The 17269-nt window shown below is 45.5% G+C and overlaps 1 protein-coding gene across 2 annotated transcripts in view; it reads right to left on the bottom strand.

Moving 5' to 3' along the window:
* The window catches only part of ppil2 (peptidylprolyl isomerase (cyclophilin)-like 2), a 31348-nt gene extending 14314 nt beyond the window's left edge, over positions 1-17034 (bottom strand). The window contains exons 1-12 of one of the 2 annotated variants that reach the window (NM_001173961.1): positions 16879-17034; positions 14931-14980; positions 14650-14695; positions 14430-14492; positions 14053-14104; positions 5613-5664; positions 4695-4786; positions 4214-4303; positions 4000-4075; positions 3214-3374; positions 2467-2542; positions 1496-1602 (exon numbers count right to left, since the gene is read on the bottom strand). In NM_001173961.1, coding sequence (NP_001167432.1) covers positions 1496-1602; positions 2467-2542; positions 3214-3374; positions 4000-4075; positions 4214-4303; positions 4695-4786; positions 5613-5664; positions 14053-14104; positions 14430-14492; positions 14650-14695; positions 14931-14980; positions 16879-16880 — 867 coding nt within the window. In that variant the 5' untranslated portion in view covers positions 16881-17034. Of the gene's footprint in view, positions 1-1495; positions 1603-2466; positions 2543-3213; positions 3375-3999; positions 4076-4213; positions 4304-4694; positions 4787-5612; positions 5665-14052; positions 14105-14429; positions 14493-14649; positions 14696-14930; positions 14981-16264; positions 16422-16878 lie in introns of those variants that run through there. The other variant, XM_014143567.3, reaches the window with a different exon arrangement.
* Positions 17035-17269: the final 235 nt, after the last annotated feature.

Raw genomic sequence — 17269 nt, 5'->3', positions numbered from 1 at the left:
TACGAGACAAAGTTAAAGACCTGTCCCTGTGTCACTCCACATCATATATCCAGAAGGCTTGCTAAATGGGGCCCCCCCACAGACTGTACGATTTTAGCAGTCATACGCCACGATTTTGCCGTCCCAGACAGCATTGTCCACGTCGTGTGACAAAGACATAGGTCGTAAAGGATTGTCAGACATCTTCAGTGAGACAGGGTCTAGGTCTGCTGGTTCAGTACCACTACGTCTTGGCTCCTCGTTCAGTGAGACAGGGTCTAGGGCTGCTGGTTCAGTACCACTACATCTTGGCTCCTCGTTCAGAGAGACAGGGTCTAGGTCTGCTGGTTCAGTACCACTACGTCTTGGCTCCTCGTTCAGTGAGACAGGGTCTGGGCTGCTGGTTCAGTACCACTACGTCTTGGCTGGTTCAGTGAGACAGGGCCTAGGTCTGCTGGTTCAGTACCACTACGTCTTGGCTCCTCGTTCAGAGAGACAGGGTCTAGGTCTGCTGGTTCAGTACCACTACGTCTTGGCTCCTCGTTCAGAGAGACAGGGTCTAGGTCTGCTGGTTCAGTACCACTACGTCTTGGCTCCTCGTTCAGTGAGACAGGGTCTAGGTCTGCTGGTTCAGTACCACTACGTCTTGGCTCCTCATTCAGAGAGACAGGGTCTAGGTCTGCTGGTTCAGTACCACTACATCTTGGCTGGTTCAGTGAGACTGTGGAGCTGTTGGAAGAGGGGCCAGAGGGAGGGTGGAGCTGTGGGGAGGAGGCTGGGCCGGAGGAAGAGCGGAGCGGTGTGTGGGGGCTGGGAACTTTACTGTACCCTGAGAGGAAGGAGGAGAGACAGAGGAAGGAGGAGAGACAGAGGGATGGCGGGATGGAGGAGAGAGAGGGAGGGAGGGCGGGATGGAGGAGAGAGCGAGAGGGCGGGATGGAGGAGAGAGCGAGAGGGAGGGATGGAGGAGAGAGCGAGAGGGAGGGATGGAGGAGAGAGCGAGAGGGAGGGATGGAGGAGAGAGCGAGAGGGAGGGATGGAGGAGAGAGCGAGAGGGAGGGATGGAGGAGAGAGCGAGAGGGAGGGATGGAGGAGAGAGCGAGAGGGAGGGATGGAGGAGAGAGCGAGAGAGAGGGATGGAGGAGAGAGCGAGAGAGAGAGAGATGGAGGAGAGAGCGAGAGAGAGAGAGATGGAGGAGAGAGAGAGATGGAGGAGAGAGAGAGATGGAGGAGAGAGAGAGGGATGGAGGAGAGAGAGAGGGATGGAGGAGAGAGAGAGGGATGGAGGAGAGAGAGAGGGATGGAGGAGAGAGAGAGGGATGGAGGAGAGAGAGAGGGATGGAGGAGAGAGAGAGGGATGGAGGAGAGAGAGAGGGATGGAGGAGAGAGAGAGGGATGGAGGGAGGTGGTGAGGAGGAGGAGAGAGGGTTGGAAGAGGCGAAGAGGGAAATGGAACCCACTATCCCATCATGACAAGAGCCACGTTCTACCAAGTGAACTACAGAAGACCACACACCTTGTCACAGTACAGCTCCAGGTTAATGTCTCCCTTGTTGGTGTGGAGGCGGACATAGCCTTTCTTCTTCACATAGGAATACCGCACCTTGTCGTCTGAGATCGCATCTACAACAACCAGACAAAAGACACATGTTGCTGATCAGAGATGTTCTCTGTGTGGAGAGACTCCTAACCCCCAGTGTGTCGTTACCAGAGACTCCTAACCCCCAGTGTGTCGTTACCAGAGACTCCTAACCCCCAGTGTGCTCGGTACCAGAGACTACTAACCCGCAGTGTGTCGTTACCAGAGACTACTAACCCGCAGTGTGTCGTTACCAGAGACTACTAACCCGCAGTGTGTCGTTACCAGAGACTACTAACCCGCAGTGTGTCGTTACCAGAGACTACTAACCCGCAGTGTGTCGTTACCAGAGACTCCTAACCCGCAGTGTGTCGTTACCAGAGACTCCTAACCCGCAGTGTGCTCGTTACCAGAGACTCCTAACCCCCAGTGTGCTCGTTACCAGAGACTACTAACCCGCAGTGTGCTCGTTACCAGAGACTACTAACCCGCAGTGTGTCGTTACCAGAGACTACTAACCCGCAGTGTGTCGTTACCAGAGACTACTAACCCGCAGTGTGTCGTTACCAGAGACTACTAACCCGCAGTGTGTCGTTACCAGAGACTACTAACCCGCAGTGTGTCGTTACCAGAGACTACTAACCCCCAGTGTGTCGTTACCAGAGACTACTAACCCAGTGTGTCGTTACCAGAGACTACTAACCCAGTGTGTCGTTACCAGAGACTACTAACCCAGTGTGTCGTTACCAGAGACTACTAACCCAGTGTGTCGTTACCAGAGACTACTAACCCCCAGTGTGTCGTTACCAGAGACTACTAACCCAGTGTGTCGTTACCAGAGACTACTAACCCAGTGTGTCGTTACCAGAGACTACTAACCAAGTGTGTCGTTACCAGAGACTACTAACCCGCAGTGTGCTCGGTAGCAGGGGTCATGGCTGTGGAGGTGAAGGAAGCAGACACTCTACCAGTAGAGTAATGAGCCTTGGGGAGGGAGAGAAAACGGTTAGTACCCTACACACTTAAACCCTAAACACTTAAACCCTAGCCCCTAGATACTCTGCCTGTAAACCTGAGAGAGGGAGAGGAGTCATTGGTCCTGTCAATAACAGCTAGCCTTAGACACTTAACAGCTAGGCCCTACAGCCCTACAGCTTATGGCCAACAGTAGTGCACTATATAGGGCCACGCCACCTCCCCAATATTCCTGTTTCCCAGAAGTAGGAAACGCCAGAACGTCGCCTGGGCTGAGCAGTGACCTCTTGGAATGTCAACGACTCCCAGACAGATTAACGATACCATAAATCATGGTGACTCCCCTCACACCAACATCTTACAGCCCAGACACCAATGAGGAAAACACAGTCTGGCTACAGAGACCGGTCGTCACAGACCAACCTGGCTGCCCAGAGAGGACAGTCTGGCTGCCCAGAGAGGACAGTCTGGCTGCCCAGAGAGGACAGTCTGGCTGCCCAGAGAGGACAGTCTGGCTATACCTTATTGATGTTGTAGTTCCATTTCCACTACTACCATCATTGATACCTTATTGATGTTGTTATATGTATACTATGACAATGGAAGTCATTTAACGGGCCATGTCAATAAATTCTACTGAATTCAGACAGACAGAGACAGAGACAGACATGTGTATTCACCGCGTTAAGTTTGTCAGTCTTTTTGGCCTGTGGTTCCTTCATGGTGGAGGCCAGCAGAGCATCTCCTTTATAATCCTTATAGAGCTCAGCCAGTGTCTCTCTGGTCTCCAGGTTAGTGCTATTCAGGTGGTAACCAGGGTCCAGCTTTGCCTTCTCCTCATCTACACACAGCAAAGAGATTGTAGTTTAGAAAAAAACACTACTTCCTCCTCATCTCAAACAGGAACATCCAGACAGGTCCTTACATCAAACATATACGTCCCAAATGGCACCCTATTCCCCATATAGTGCACTACTTTAGACCAGAGCCCTATGACACCCTATTCCCTATATAGTGCACTACTTGAGACCAGAGCCCTATGGCCCCCTACATAGTGTACTACTTTATACCAGAGCCCTATGGCCCAATACTTTAGACCAGAGCCCTATGGCCCCCTACATAGTGCACTACTTTAGACCAGAGCCCTATGGCCCACTACTTTAGACCAGAGCACTATAGCCCCCTAACCCCTAAATAGTGCACTACTTTAGACCAGAGCCCTATGGCCCCCTACTTTAGACCAGAGCACTATAACCCCCTAACCCCTATATAGTTCACAACTTTAGACCAGAGCCCTATGGCCCCCTACCCCCTATATAGTGCACTACTTTAGACCAGAGCCCTTTGGCCCCCTACTTTAGACCAGAGCTCTACTTTAGACCAGAGCCCTACTTTAGACCAGAGCCCTATGGTGCAATAGACAGGGAATAGTTGACCATTTGGGACTCAGCCCAACAGTTACCCACCAGGGTCCAGTACTTTGAGGTTGTTCTTGACGTGGAAGAAGTCCGAGACATTGAACTTATCCAGGTTGGTGGGATCCTGTGAAGTAGAAACAAACACCAGACAAAGTTAAGGACTCGGGACTACATTTACAACCTGAATACTACATTTCCCATGATGCTTAGCAGGCTTCAGAACAGACACAATGAAGATCAGTAAAACATCCATATTGAATACCTGCAGGGTGATGATGTCCTGTCTGGTGAATGGTTCATCAGACAGCAGGTCTCTGTAACTCTTTGTCTTGACGTTGAGCTGTTCCACAGCCTGAGGTAAAGACACTTCTTAGAAACAACGTGTGGAATCTTCGTCATCATCATCAGGTGGGTGCTTATTTTACCTTTATTTAACCTTTAACTAGGCAAGTCAGTTAAGAACAAATTATTATTTTCAATGACGGCCTAGGAACAGTGGGTTAACTGCCTTGTTCAGGGACAGAAAGGACTGATTTTTACCTTGTCAGCTCAGGGATTCGATCCAACAACCTTTCGGTTACTAGTCCAACGCTCTAACCACTAGGCTACCTGCTGGTTACTAGTCCAACGCTCTAACCACTAGGCTACCTGCTGGTTACTAGTCCAACGCTCTAACCACTAGGCTACCTGCCGCCCTAGAGTGTGTGTGTGTGTGTGTGTAAAAAACCCACAGAAGACCTTACCTCGTGAGAGAACACATTGCCAGTGAGCTTGTTGGTGACGATATGGGAGTTGTTTGTGAAGACTGTGTACAGGACGGGACAGTGGTATTTACCTGGCCAAGTAAAAATAATGTGTAGTTACCATGACGGTTCTGTAGTCAGATAGCAGTCTGCCCCACGACGACGGCTCTGTAGTCAGATAGCAGTCTGCCCCACGACGACGGCTCTGTAGTCAGATAGCAGTCTGCCCCACGACGACGGCTCTGTAGTCAGATAGCAGTCTGCCCCACGACGACGGCTCTGTAGTCAGTTAGCAGTCTGCCCCACGACGACGGCTCTGTAGTCAGTTAGCAGTCTGCCCCACGACGACGGCTCTGTAGTCAGTTAGCAGTCTGCCCCACGACGACGGCTCTGTAGTCAGTTAGCAGTCTGCCCCACGACGACGGCTCTGTAGTCAGTTAGCAGTCTGCCCCACGACGACGGCTCTGTAGTCAGTTAGCAGTCTGCCCCACGACGACGGCTCTGTAGTCAGTTAGCAGTCTGCCCCACGACGACGGCTCTGTAGTCAGTTAGCAGTCTGCCCCACGACGACGGCTCTGTAGTCAGTTAGCAGTCTGCCCCACGACGACGGCTCTGTAGTCAGATAGCAGTCTGCCCCACGACGACGGCTCTGTAGTCAGATAGCAGTCTGCCCCACGACGACGGCTCTGTAGTCAGATAGCAGTCTGCCCCACGACGACGGCTCTGTAGTCAGATAGCAGTCTGCCCCACGACGACGGCTCTGTAGTCAGTTAGCAGTCTGCCCCACGACGACGGTTCTGTAGTCAGTTAGCAGTCTGCCCCACGACGACGGTTTTGTAGTCAGTTAAAGACTTCAGAGACTAAAATTAGTGAATGGGAGGTCGTTCGGAAACTTTCCAAATTCACTGAAAAACCTACCATCATTGTTCTTGGCGAAGTTTAGCTTGATGAGGGACTTGGCTTCCAGTTTCTGGGGGAGAAGAGAATCAATGAGAATGTGCCTGGTGGGGAGGGTGAGATTCAATAGATAGAGAGTAGAGAGCGTGTAGAGAGAGAGAGAGAGATGATAGAGAGCGCGTAGGAGTGTAGAGAGAGAGAGAGAGAGATGATAGAGAGCGCGTAGGAGTGTAGAGAGAGAGAGAGAGATGATAGAGAGCGCGTAGGAGTGTAGAGAGAGAGAGAGAGATGATAGAGAGCGCGTAGGAGTGTAGAGAGAGAGAGAGAGATGATAGAGAGCGCGTAGGAGTGTAGAGAGAGAGAGAGAGATGATAGAGAGCGCGTAGGAGTGTAGAGAGAGAGAGCGAGATGATAGAGAGCGCGTAGGAGTGTAGAGAGAGAGAGCGAGATGATAGAGAGCGCGTAGGAGTGTAGAGAGAGAGAGCGAGATGATAGAGAGCGCGTAGGAGTGTAGAGAGAGAGAGCGAGATGATAGAGAGCGCGTAGGAGTGTAGAGAGAGAGAGCGAGATGATAGAGAGCGCGTAGGAGTGTAGAGAGAGAGAGCGAGATGATAGAGAGCGCGTAGGAGTGTAGAGAGAGAGAGCGAGATGATAGAGAGCGCGTAGGAGTGTAGAGAGAGAGAGCGAGATGATAGAGAGCGCGTAGGAGTGTAGAGAGAGAGAGCGAGATGATAGAGAGCGCGTAGGAGTGTAGAGAGAGAGAGCGAGATGATAGAGAGCGCGTAGGAGTGTAGAGAGAGAGAGAGAGATGATAGAGAGCGCGTAGGAGTGTAGAGAGAGAGAGAGAGATGATAGAGAGCGCGTAGGAGTGTAGAGAGAGAGAGAGAGATGATAGAGAGCGCGTAGGAGTGTAGAGAGAGAGAGAGAGATGATAGAGAGCGCGTAGGAGTGTAGAGAGAGAGAGAGAGATGATAGAGAGCGCGTAGGAGTGTAGAGAGAGAGAGAGAGATGATAGAGAGCGCGTAGGAGTGTAGAGAGAGAGAGAGAGATGATAGAGAGCGCGTAGGAGTGTAGAGAGAGAGAGAGAGATGATAGAGAGCGCGTAGGAGTGTAGAGAGAGAGAGAGAGATGATAGAGAGCGCGTAGGAGTGTAGAGAGAGAGAGATGATAGAGAGCGCGTAGGAGTGTAGAGAGAGAGAGATGATAGAGAGCGCGTAGGAGTGTAGAGAGAGAGAGATGATAGAGAGCGCGTAGGAGTAGAGAGAGAGAGATGATAGAGAGCGTAGGAGTAGAGAGAGAGAGATGATAGAGAGCGTAGGAGTAGAGAGAGAGAGATGATAGAGAGCGTAGGAGTAGAGAGAGAGAGATGATAGAGAGCGTAGGAGTAGAGAGAGAGAGATGATAGAGAGCGTAGGAGTAGAGAGAGAGAGATGATAGAGAGCGTAGGAGTAGAGAGAGAGAGATGATAGAGAGCGTAGCAGTAGAGAGAGAGAGATGATAGAGAGCGTAGCAGTAGAGAGAGAGAGAGGATAGAGAGCGTAGGAGTAGAGAGAGAGAGAGGATAGAGAGCGTAGGAGTAGAGAGAGAGAGAGGATAGAGAGCGTAGGAGTAGAGAGAGAGAGAGGATAGAGAGTGTAGGAGTAGAGAGAGAGAGAGGATAGAGAGTGTAGGAGTAGAGAGAGAGAGAGGATAGAGAGTGTAGGAGTAGAGAGAGAGAGATGATAGAGAGTGTAGGAGTAGAGAGAGAGAGATGATAGAGAGTGTAGGAGTAGAGAGAGAGAGAGGATAGAGAGTGTAGGAGTAGAGAGAGAGAGATGATAGAGAGTGTAGGAGTAGAGAGAGAGAGAGAGAGTGTAGGAGTAGAGAGAGAGAGATGATAGAGAGTGTAGGAGTAGAGAGAGAGAGATGATAGAGAGTGTAGGAGTAGAGAGAGAGAGATGATAGAGAGTGTAGGAGTAGAGAGAGAGAGAGTAGAAGTAGAGAGAGAGAGAGAGAGTAGAAGTAGGAGAGAGAGAGATAGAGAGTAGAAGTAGGAGAGAGAGAGATAGAGAGTGATAGAGTAGAACGAGAGCGCGAGAGGAGGTTGAGAGCGTGGGCAGTCTAGTCTATTAAATGAGGGAGAGTAGAGCAATGCTTAGAACTACTGTAGAGAATAAATGATACATCTGTCTGTAATGTACAGACTCAGTGTTGGTCAGACTACTGTCTAGACTACTGTAGAGAATAAATGAAACATCTATATATAGCAGAGGTCTATAAAACGTACAGACTTGATGCATCAGAGACCATACAAAATTAACACAGTACAGTAACAGACAGAACGGCAGGTACAGATAGACACTATGATCTCCCCCTCCTGCCCTAAAGCCATCACCACATGCTAATAGAGTGGTTTCAGGTCATTTCAGTTAGCCATGACACATACCATCACCACATGCTGATAGAGTGGTTTCAGGTCATTTCAGTCAGCCATGACACATACCATCTCAGATTGCTCTGAATGCTCCTGTAGTTAAAAACAGCTATTCCTGAACCATTCTTTTGTTCAATGAAGCTTATTGATTGCACCTTAAATTGGACATTTTTAATGTATATTCATTAAATATAGTACATCTGATCTGGTCCAAATCATATTTTGTCACGTGCCGAATACATTGGGTGTAGACTTTGCCGTGAAAGAAGAAAGGGTCTAAACCATCTGACTCAGACGGGTTTTTTGGGGTAAAGTTTAAGGAGCTCCTTTAGCACCTCAGCCTGCAGGGAGAAACTTTGTAGCGGGGCAGGTGAAAAATAGGGAGGAGCATCGGGGATAGTCGCATTAGAAGGGGTGGGAGATGAGGAACTGTTGGACGGGCAAGGAGGCATGGCAGAGTCAAATAGGAATCCTGACTTAATGAAGTGGTGATTAAAGAGCTCAGCCATGTGCTTCTTGTCAGTAACAACCACATCATCAACATTAAGGGACATGGGCAGCTGTGAGGAAGAGGGTTTATTCTCCAGGTCTTCTAACCGTTTTCCAGAACTTCTTGGGGTTAGACCCAGACAGAACTGCTCCTTAAAGTAACTAACTTTTGCCTTCCATATAGCCTGAGTGCACTTACTTCTCATTTGCTTGAACGAGAGCCAGTTAGCCTGAGTATACGTGTGCCGAGCCTTTCGCCAAATTCAATTCTTGAGGTGGAGTAACTGCAAGATCACGGTCGAACCAGGAGCTGAACCGGTTTTAAATTCTCATTTTCTTTATGGGGGCGTGTTTGTTAACAATACCACTGGAAAATATCAAAAAAGAAGGTCCAAGCGTCTTCGACAGAGGGGATCAAGCTGATTCTATACCATTTTACAGAGGCCAGTTCATGAAGGAAGGCTTGCTCATTAAAGTTTTTTAGCAAGCATCTTAGACAAATCAGGACAGGTCGTTTCACTGAGCAGCCATTACAAACACAGGCTGTAAAACAGTGATCACTAAGGACATGACAGAAAACACCAGACTGATACCTATCAGGATTATTTGTGAGCATAACATCGAGGAGAGTAGCCTTTTCTGGGTGTTTGGAGTCATACCTTGTGGGATTAGTAATAATCTGACTAAGATTGCTTTAGGACTTGGTCAGGTGGTTTAAGCATGTCCCAGTTTAGGTCACCAAGCAGGACAAATTCAGACTTAGTATAAGGGGCCAGGAGAGAGTTTAGGGCAGGTAGGGTACAGGCTGGTGCAGATAGAGGACGATAGCACCCAGCAACAGTCAACAAAGTGCTATTTGAAAGTTTAATGCTTAAAACCAGCAAATCAAATCGTTTGGGGACAGACTTGGTGGAGACAACCGAGCACTGAAGGTGATCCTTGGTAAAGATTGCCACTCCTCCACCTCGGGAAGATCTGTCTTGACGAAAAATAGATTATAACCAGAAAGGTTAACATCAGTATTCAAAACACTCTTCCTTAACCACGTCTCAGTACTGACCAACACATCTGGATCGGAGCTGTGAACCCACACTTTCAATTGATCCATTTTAGGTAATAAGCTTCTAGTTTTAACGTGCAGAAAACCCAGGCTTTTACGAGAGCAGAAATCAGTGAAGCAGATATCAGAGCACAAGTCAGAATTGGGGCTAGCAACAGTAGATGGGCCACGAAGTACATGTACATTTTCAGATATCATCAGCAGTAATACAATCAAGGCATAGGACAGGGAGAGCTCTGCAGTGTTGATTTATGACATCTGAATGTGTATCAGATGGCAACAAGATCATATTGTAACAAGCAATTTCATCAGGTAACATGAATACAAAGCCGGCGAGAGGTGGTTAGAATATGATGGGAGGCCAAAAGTCTGTGTAACAAATAGACAGTCAGAGTCCTGAGTGTGGGAACAAACAGTCTTTCCTACGGTTGGGTTAAGAAAGTTTGTAGTCAACAAAGCATGAAGGAGTCATGAGGCAAATAGCAAAATGCACAAAAGAAAAATAAATAAATAAATAATAACACGACTTGGGGCTAGCCATTGTAAGTTGAGTCACTCGCCCCAAGAGTGCGTGAGTGCTGGAGGTGAGCGAATGCTCGGGAGACAGGCCACGGCAGACGGTGAACAGATCACCAGTGCAGCAGGCAAAAGGAGTAGGTGTCACACCCACTTGGGAGAAGCTTTTATTTCTGGAGGCAGATTTCTTGTAGAAAATGCCAGTGAATGATCTGTGAACAGCAGGAGGGGGATTCAGAGGACGCTTCAAAGACTCCTGCCACTTGTTGGGCCCCAAAGGCCTCGACGCCCTTTACTTCACACCTTAGTGAATTTGTATCTGGTCTGTCCAAGCCTGGGAGCCTTAACTCAGCATTCAATCACCATAAAGTAAAATATATCATTGTAATGTACTGGCTCCCAGGATTTGCTTGAATTGATGATTTATTATTTATAAAGGAGCCAATTGGTTTTGTACCCAAAGTTGAAGAGGCAATATTGTAATATATTATAAAACACGCAAGAGACCAGCAAAATGGATAGTGTGGAGTTATCCCAGGAACAGCGGCATCTAGCGGTCAAATCCTGGTACTTTATGGTAAATAATGCATGCGACTTCAATGACTAATTTCTCTGAGCAGATATTTTTTTTTATTTTTTTTAGATAGCTAGGCGCAGGAGTGGCTTCAGGACAAGTTTCTGAATGTCTTTGAGTGGCCCAGCCAGAGGCCGGACTTGAATCCGAGCGATCATATGTGAAGAGACCTGAAAATAGCTGTGCAGCGACACTACCCATCCAACCTGACAGAGCTTGAGAGGATCTGCAGAGAAGAATGGAAGGAACTTCCCAAATACAGGTGTGCCAAGCTTGTAGCGTCATACCCAAGAAGACTCGAGGCTGTAATCAATGCCAAAGGTCCTTCAACAAAGTACTGAGTCAAGGGTCTGAATACTTACAGTTGAAGTCGGAAGTTTACATACACTTATGTTGGAGTCATTAAAACTCGTTTTTCAACCACTCCACAAAATTCTTGTTAACAAACTATAGTTTTGGCAAGTCGGTTAGGACATCTACTTTGTGCATGACACAAGTAATTTTTCCAACAGTTGTTTACAGACAGATTATTTCACTTATAATTCACTGTATCACAATTCCAGTGGGTCAGACGTTTACATACACTAAGTTGACTGTCCCTTTAAACAATTCCAGAAAATGATGTCATGGCTTTAGAAGCTTCTGATTGACTCAAATTATGTCAATTAGCCTATTGGCGGTGTACCTATGGATGTATTTCAAGGCCTACCTTCAAACTCAGGGCCTCTTTGCTTGACATCATGGGAAAATCAAAAGAAATCAGCCAAGACCTGTAGTGCACAAGTCTGGTTCATCCTTGGGAGCAATTTCCAAACACCTGAAGGTACCACGTTCATCTGTACAAACAATAGTACGCAAGTATAAACATCATGGGACCACGCAGCCGTCATACCGCTCAGGAAGGAGATGCATTCTGTCTCCTAGAGATGAACGTACTTTGGTGCGAAAAGTGCAAATCAATCACAGAACAGCAGCAAAGGACCTTTGTGAAGATGCTGGAGGAAACAGGTACAAAAGTATCTATATCCACAGTAAAACGAGTCCTATATCGACATAACCTGAAAGGCCGATCAGCAAGGAAGAAGCCACTGCTCCAAAACCTCCATAAAAAAAGCCAGACTACGATTTGCAACTGCACATGGGGACAAAGATCATACTTTTTGGAGAAATGTCCTCTGGTCTGATGAAACAAAAACAGAACTGTTTGGCTATAATGACCATGGTTTTGTTTGAAGGAAAAAGGGGGAGGCTTGCAAGCCGAAGAACACCATCCCAACCGTGAAACATGGGGGTGGCAGCATCATGTTGTGGGGGTGCTTTGCTGCAGGAGGGACTGGTGCACTTCACAAAATAAATGGCATCATGAGGAGGAAAATTATGTGGATATATTGAAGCAACATCAAGACACCAGTCAGGAAGTTAAAGCTTGGTCAATGACCCCAAGCATACTTCCAAAGTTGTGGCAAAATGGCCTAAGGACAACACAGTCAAGGTATTGGTGTGACCATCATAAAGCCCTGCCCTCAACCCTATAGAAAATTTGTGGGCAGAACTGAAAAAGTGTGTGCAAGCAAGGAGGCCTACAAACCTGACTCAGTTACACCAGCTGTCAGGAGGAATGGGCCAAAATTCACCCAACTTATTGTGGGAAGCTTGTGGAAGGCTACCCGAAACGTTTGACCCAAGTTAAACAATTTAAAGGCAATGCTACCAAATACTAATTGAGTGCATGTAAACTTCTGACCCACTGGAAACGTGATGAAAGAAATAAAAGCTGAAATAAATAATTCTCTACTACTTTGACATTTCACATTCTTAAAATAAAGTAGTGATCCTAACTGACCTAAGACAGGGAATTTGTACTAGGATTAAATGTCAGGAATGTGAAAATGTAGTTTAAATGTATTTGACTAAGGTGTATGTAAACTTACATACAGTTGAAGTCGGAAATGTGATATTTCAGTTTATTTTTTTATTATAAATTTGCCAACATTTCTAAAAATCTGTTTTTGCTTTGTCATTATGGGGTATTGTGTGTAGATTAATGAGGAAAACTATTTAATACATTTTAGTATATGGCTGTAACAAAATGTGTGAAAAGTCATGGGGTCTGAATACTTTCCGAATGCACTGTCTAGCTTCACTACAATACATTAGATTGTATGAAGAAGCAATACTCCAAGCTGCAGCTCCATACTACTTGTCAAACAAAGAACTGATAATGTATACTTGTCGTTTTTTTAATTTAACTGTTGTTGGGGTGGGATTGGTGTGTGGGAGGGGTCCATTTGATACAACTTACTCATTAGAAGGAAGAAGTTTGGTCCAAATTGGATGTTGTGTATTATATTGAATATTATCCAAATACTGTAATTACATTTTTTTTTTTTTTTGCCAATTTGGGTGCAATCAATTACCTTAATGTATCAGAGATCACATTAAAATGTAAACAAAATAATGCTTCAGAAATTATAATCATATGTTACTAACTACAGAAATGATTTCAGAACCATCCCAGATGGTGGAAGCTGAAATCCTTGTTCTTGTTCTTTGAGGTGGGACGACCCCTGGGTTATTCCTTCACAGTTGGAGAGAGAGCGCAAGCGCCCCAGCAGGACGAGTCCAGACGTGTCTCGAACAGGGATAGACAACCGCAGGTACTGCAGGATTTGGTTCCAACTAGGCACCACACCTGACCAACTGAGCTAATTGATCAGTTCAATGATTGTCTTAATTCATTCAATACACCTGGTCGGTTAAATAAAAAATGCAGCACTCCGGGACCAGGGTTGCTTACCCCTGGTCTAGAAAAATCTCTCTGCAGCCAGACTAATCAATCCTGACAGCAGGATCCAGCTGGACGGACAAACATTAAGTGTCTCTCTCTCTCTCTCTCTCTCTCACCCACACACTGACACATGTGCACGCTGATACGAGCACGTCTCATCTATCAGTTGGTGCACATGTAAATAACTGTCATGGCGTGATCTGAACATGTGTTTTATCCACCAAGTTGATTCAGTTACTTTAATAGAGGAGAGCTGGTGTGCTAGGGGGGCTTACCTGTAAAGTCCACAGGGGAAGACATGCACTCAGCCAGAGAGGAAGAGGCCAAGCCAAACTCTAACCAAAATCTGTCTAAAATAAGTCCAATGCATTACTATGGGCTTATTTTGGACCGAAGCTTGTCGCCTGCCTTCCCGCCTATGGGATAACGACTCCCGATTGTTGGGACGGAGTCATGAGCATCTCATTATTATATACAGATCTCTGACTCAGATGACCGCCTCAACATGCTGTGGGGGTTGACTCCCTCCAGTGGCTGGGAGAGGTACTGTCATGCTTAAAATAATATATATTTCTTAGACCTGCCAGGAACAAATCCTGTTGTGATTGGTTGACTACTTACCTCTCCAGAGATGGGATTGGTGCCAAACTTCTTTATCCAAGGAACGATGCTCCTAAAGCACAGGCCACAGAGGGGTTGGTCAATACTACAGGCAGGTTTATACTTACTCTACGAATACAAAGCAAGAATGCTAAGCAAAATGGCGATCCTGCGTCAAGATAAATTGAGGGGTTGTACACACCTGCGTGGTTTTGCTACGGAACGCCATTTTGCGTAGCTACTTGTAGTTCTGTCATACGTACATACGTTGGTTATAAACCAGGCATAAAAATGACAGTACTATTAGAGATTTCAGCTTCACTTTACCATCAGTAAACAACCTTCCAGACTACACAAGCCAGGGTATATCATAGAACTAAATATAGATCTCAACTCACAGCAGGTCAAAGACGATTCCCTCAGGAGTGCACATGGGATATTCAAACGGCTGCAGAGACAAGCTGAAATGCAACAGGGGCAAGATTATTGAGTACACACAATTAAAATTTAGCACCACTACAAAGACCTTACATTCGAATGTCAACACTAAGGTCGCTACGGTATTTTGCCTCTTACAAACTGTACTTTTGCTCTGGACTGGTGAAATAATGTTCTTACCTGCAATGATCAAATGGAAGACGTCGAAAATTTGACTTTGGAATTTCTTCAAGAGATTTTTAAAAAGACAGAATGCATCAACATTGTTAGTGAAGAACTGTTCCTAATCATCAACATGATTCAGTATGTTTAGTAGTGACGAACTGTTCCTAATCATCAACATGATTCAGTATGTTTAGTAGTGAAGAACTGTTCCTAATCATCAACATGATTCAGTATGTTTAGTAGTTAACAACTGGGTTCTTCTACTCCTCTTAAGGGACAATGTCAAAGAATCCTACCTGATCTTTTCCCACCATAGAAATGGGTGTACTCAGCACATGTGATGTACCTGGAGACAAAACGAAGAGGAACAAACTGTGATACAGCCCTTGAACTTTAGAAGCAGGATAAAAAAGATGTTTACTATCAAACTCAAGTTGGAAAACTTGGTTAGATGGCAACATGTTCAGAAAACAACATTAAGTAAATGATCCAGCATGGCTAGCATACACAGGCTAAAGTTACAAAACGCTGACGAAGTTCTCCCTATCACAAATTAAACCCTACCTAAAAAATGTCAAATACGGGCTGTCAACCGGACTTAAATTTTATACAAATCGGGAAAATAATAAGTAGTTAGCTAAAGTTAGTTTAACAAAAGCTAGGTAGTTACTAGTTAGCACCAATTATTATTTTTGACATGTCCTCAACGATTGAAGGCAAGCGATATCGGGTGGGACCATTCTAGACAATTAATCCCCATTTTAATCGACAATTAATCCCTATTTTAATAGACAATTAATCCCTATTTTAATCGGCATTTAAAAATTAGGGGCAAATTCTAGCTGTCTCGAATGGAAACCCGGACCAGGTTCACTACTGGTACCGCCGTTACTATGCAACCAGCAGCTAGCTCGTCTGGACTTGCTGCTGTTAGCTAACATATGGACAAACAGTACTACAGTAGTAAGACATGACACGAAATACCACAATAAAATACTTTTATGAGAACAGGCTGACCCTCGAATGTTGGAGACCTAACGTTAGATAGCAAATCAGAGTTGAAACAAGCCAACAGGAAGTTTAGCTAGCCAGGTCGTATTGAAAGCTACATCATATCAAACCTGTAGTCTGGTTAGCTAGCTAGCTAACCGCCAATTATATATAAATAAATAATTTAAAAAATATATATAAATAATAAATATATATAAATAATATGTAATTATAATATATATAAATATATGGTATTTATTACACTAGCGACGATGCTAACCGTTTATCTAGCGTTACGTTAGCAAGCTAAATACAAGGGTCTGAGTCTGTCTGGCACGACTACAGGGTAACGTTTGACACAACACGGTGAGGGTGAACACACTTCTTCAACATCTTACTAGTTAGCGAAGCCAGCTGTAGTCACGAAACTTATCTTCGATCAAATAACCCTCACGTAATTCAACACTCGCATAGACCTCCATACAAAAAGGACACATCTCTCGCTTCGTTATCTTACTCTCTGCTAGCGCAGATATATAGCTAGCAGCTAATCTGTTTATTTTGCTCTCCGTTAGTTAGCTGGCTACTTTATCAACATTTTTGACGTTACATACTTGAACATATTATACTCAGAACTTACATTTTATCCTTCTGATGTTGACGCTTCCCCATTTTGATTGCGGTGTTAATAAATTACTATTAAACTTATTTCATAAACTAGGTCGCTAGCTAGCCAAAATATCAAAATAGACTTCGTCGTTTGACTAAACCGGAAGTTTTGAATTCTATGAGAGTTTGCGGAAGTACCATAGATATATATATATATAAAAAAAGGGACAATCTATCACAGATAGAACAATGAGACAGATATTTTAACCGGATGTATAAATGTGAAGCATCCGCTTGGCGTTTCCACTCACTACCAAATATGGTAGTGAGAGGAAGCCCAATAGCCGGCAGTGGGAGAAGATTATTTAGTTGATTTTTTTATGTTTCAAGCTGGCTTTTGGAAAAAAATTATTCGATGAAGCATTAGATCTCAAAACAGTTTTCTGTTCCCAAAACTACAATATGTTATGAACAGAGTGGAAGTTTTGTAGACTTTTCCCTTTGCAAAAGTAAAAAAAAAAATTGCTTTGTTTCGGAGTGCAAAGGCGAATATAGGTGTTCCCTAAAGGGATAATATGCATAGGCTTGCTAGAACGCGCCAATAGGATCAAATCAAATCAAATTTATTCATATAGCCCTTCTTACATCAGCTGATATCACAAAGTGCTGTACAGAAACCCAGCCTAAAACCCCAAACAACAGGTCAGGGTTCCATAGCTGCAGGCAGAACAGTTGGAACTGGAGCAGCAGTACGGCCAGGTGAACTGGGGACAGCAAGGAGTCATCAAGCCAGGTAGTCCTGAGGCATGGTCCTAGGGCTCAGGTCCTCCGAGAGAGAGAAAGAAAGAAAGAGAGAATTAGAGAGAGCATATTTAAATTCACACAGGACACCGGAAAAGACAAGAGAAATACTCCAGATGTGACAGACTGACCCTAGCCCCCCGACACATAAACTACTGCACTATAAATACTGGAGGCTGAGACAGGAGGGGTCAGGAGACACTGTGGCCCCATCCGATGAAACCCCCGGACAGGG

The sequence above is a fragment of the Salmo salar genome, chromosome 15 (assembly GCF_965601325.2).
Source record: "Salmo salar chromosome 15, fSalSal1, whole genome shotgun sequence".
NCBI classification, from domain to species: domain Eukaryota; kingdom Metazoa; phylum Chordata; class Actinopteri; order Salmoniformes; family Salmonidae; genus Salmo; species Salmo salar.
This window is presented reverse-complemented; position numbering and strand designations above follow the sequence as displayed.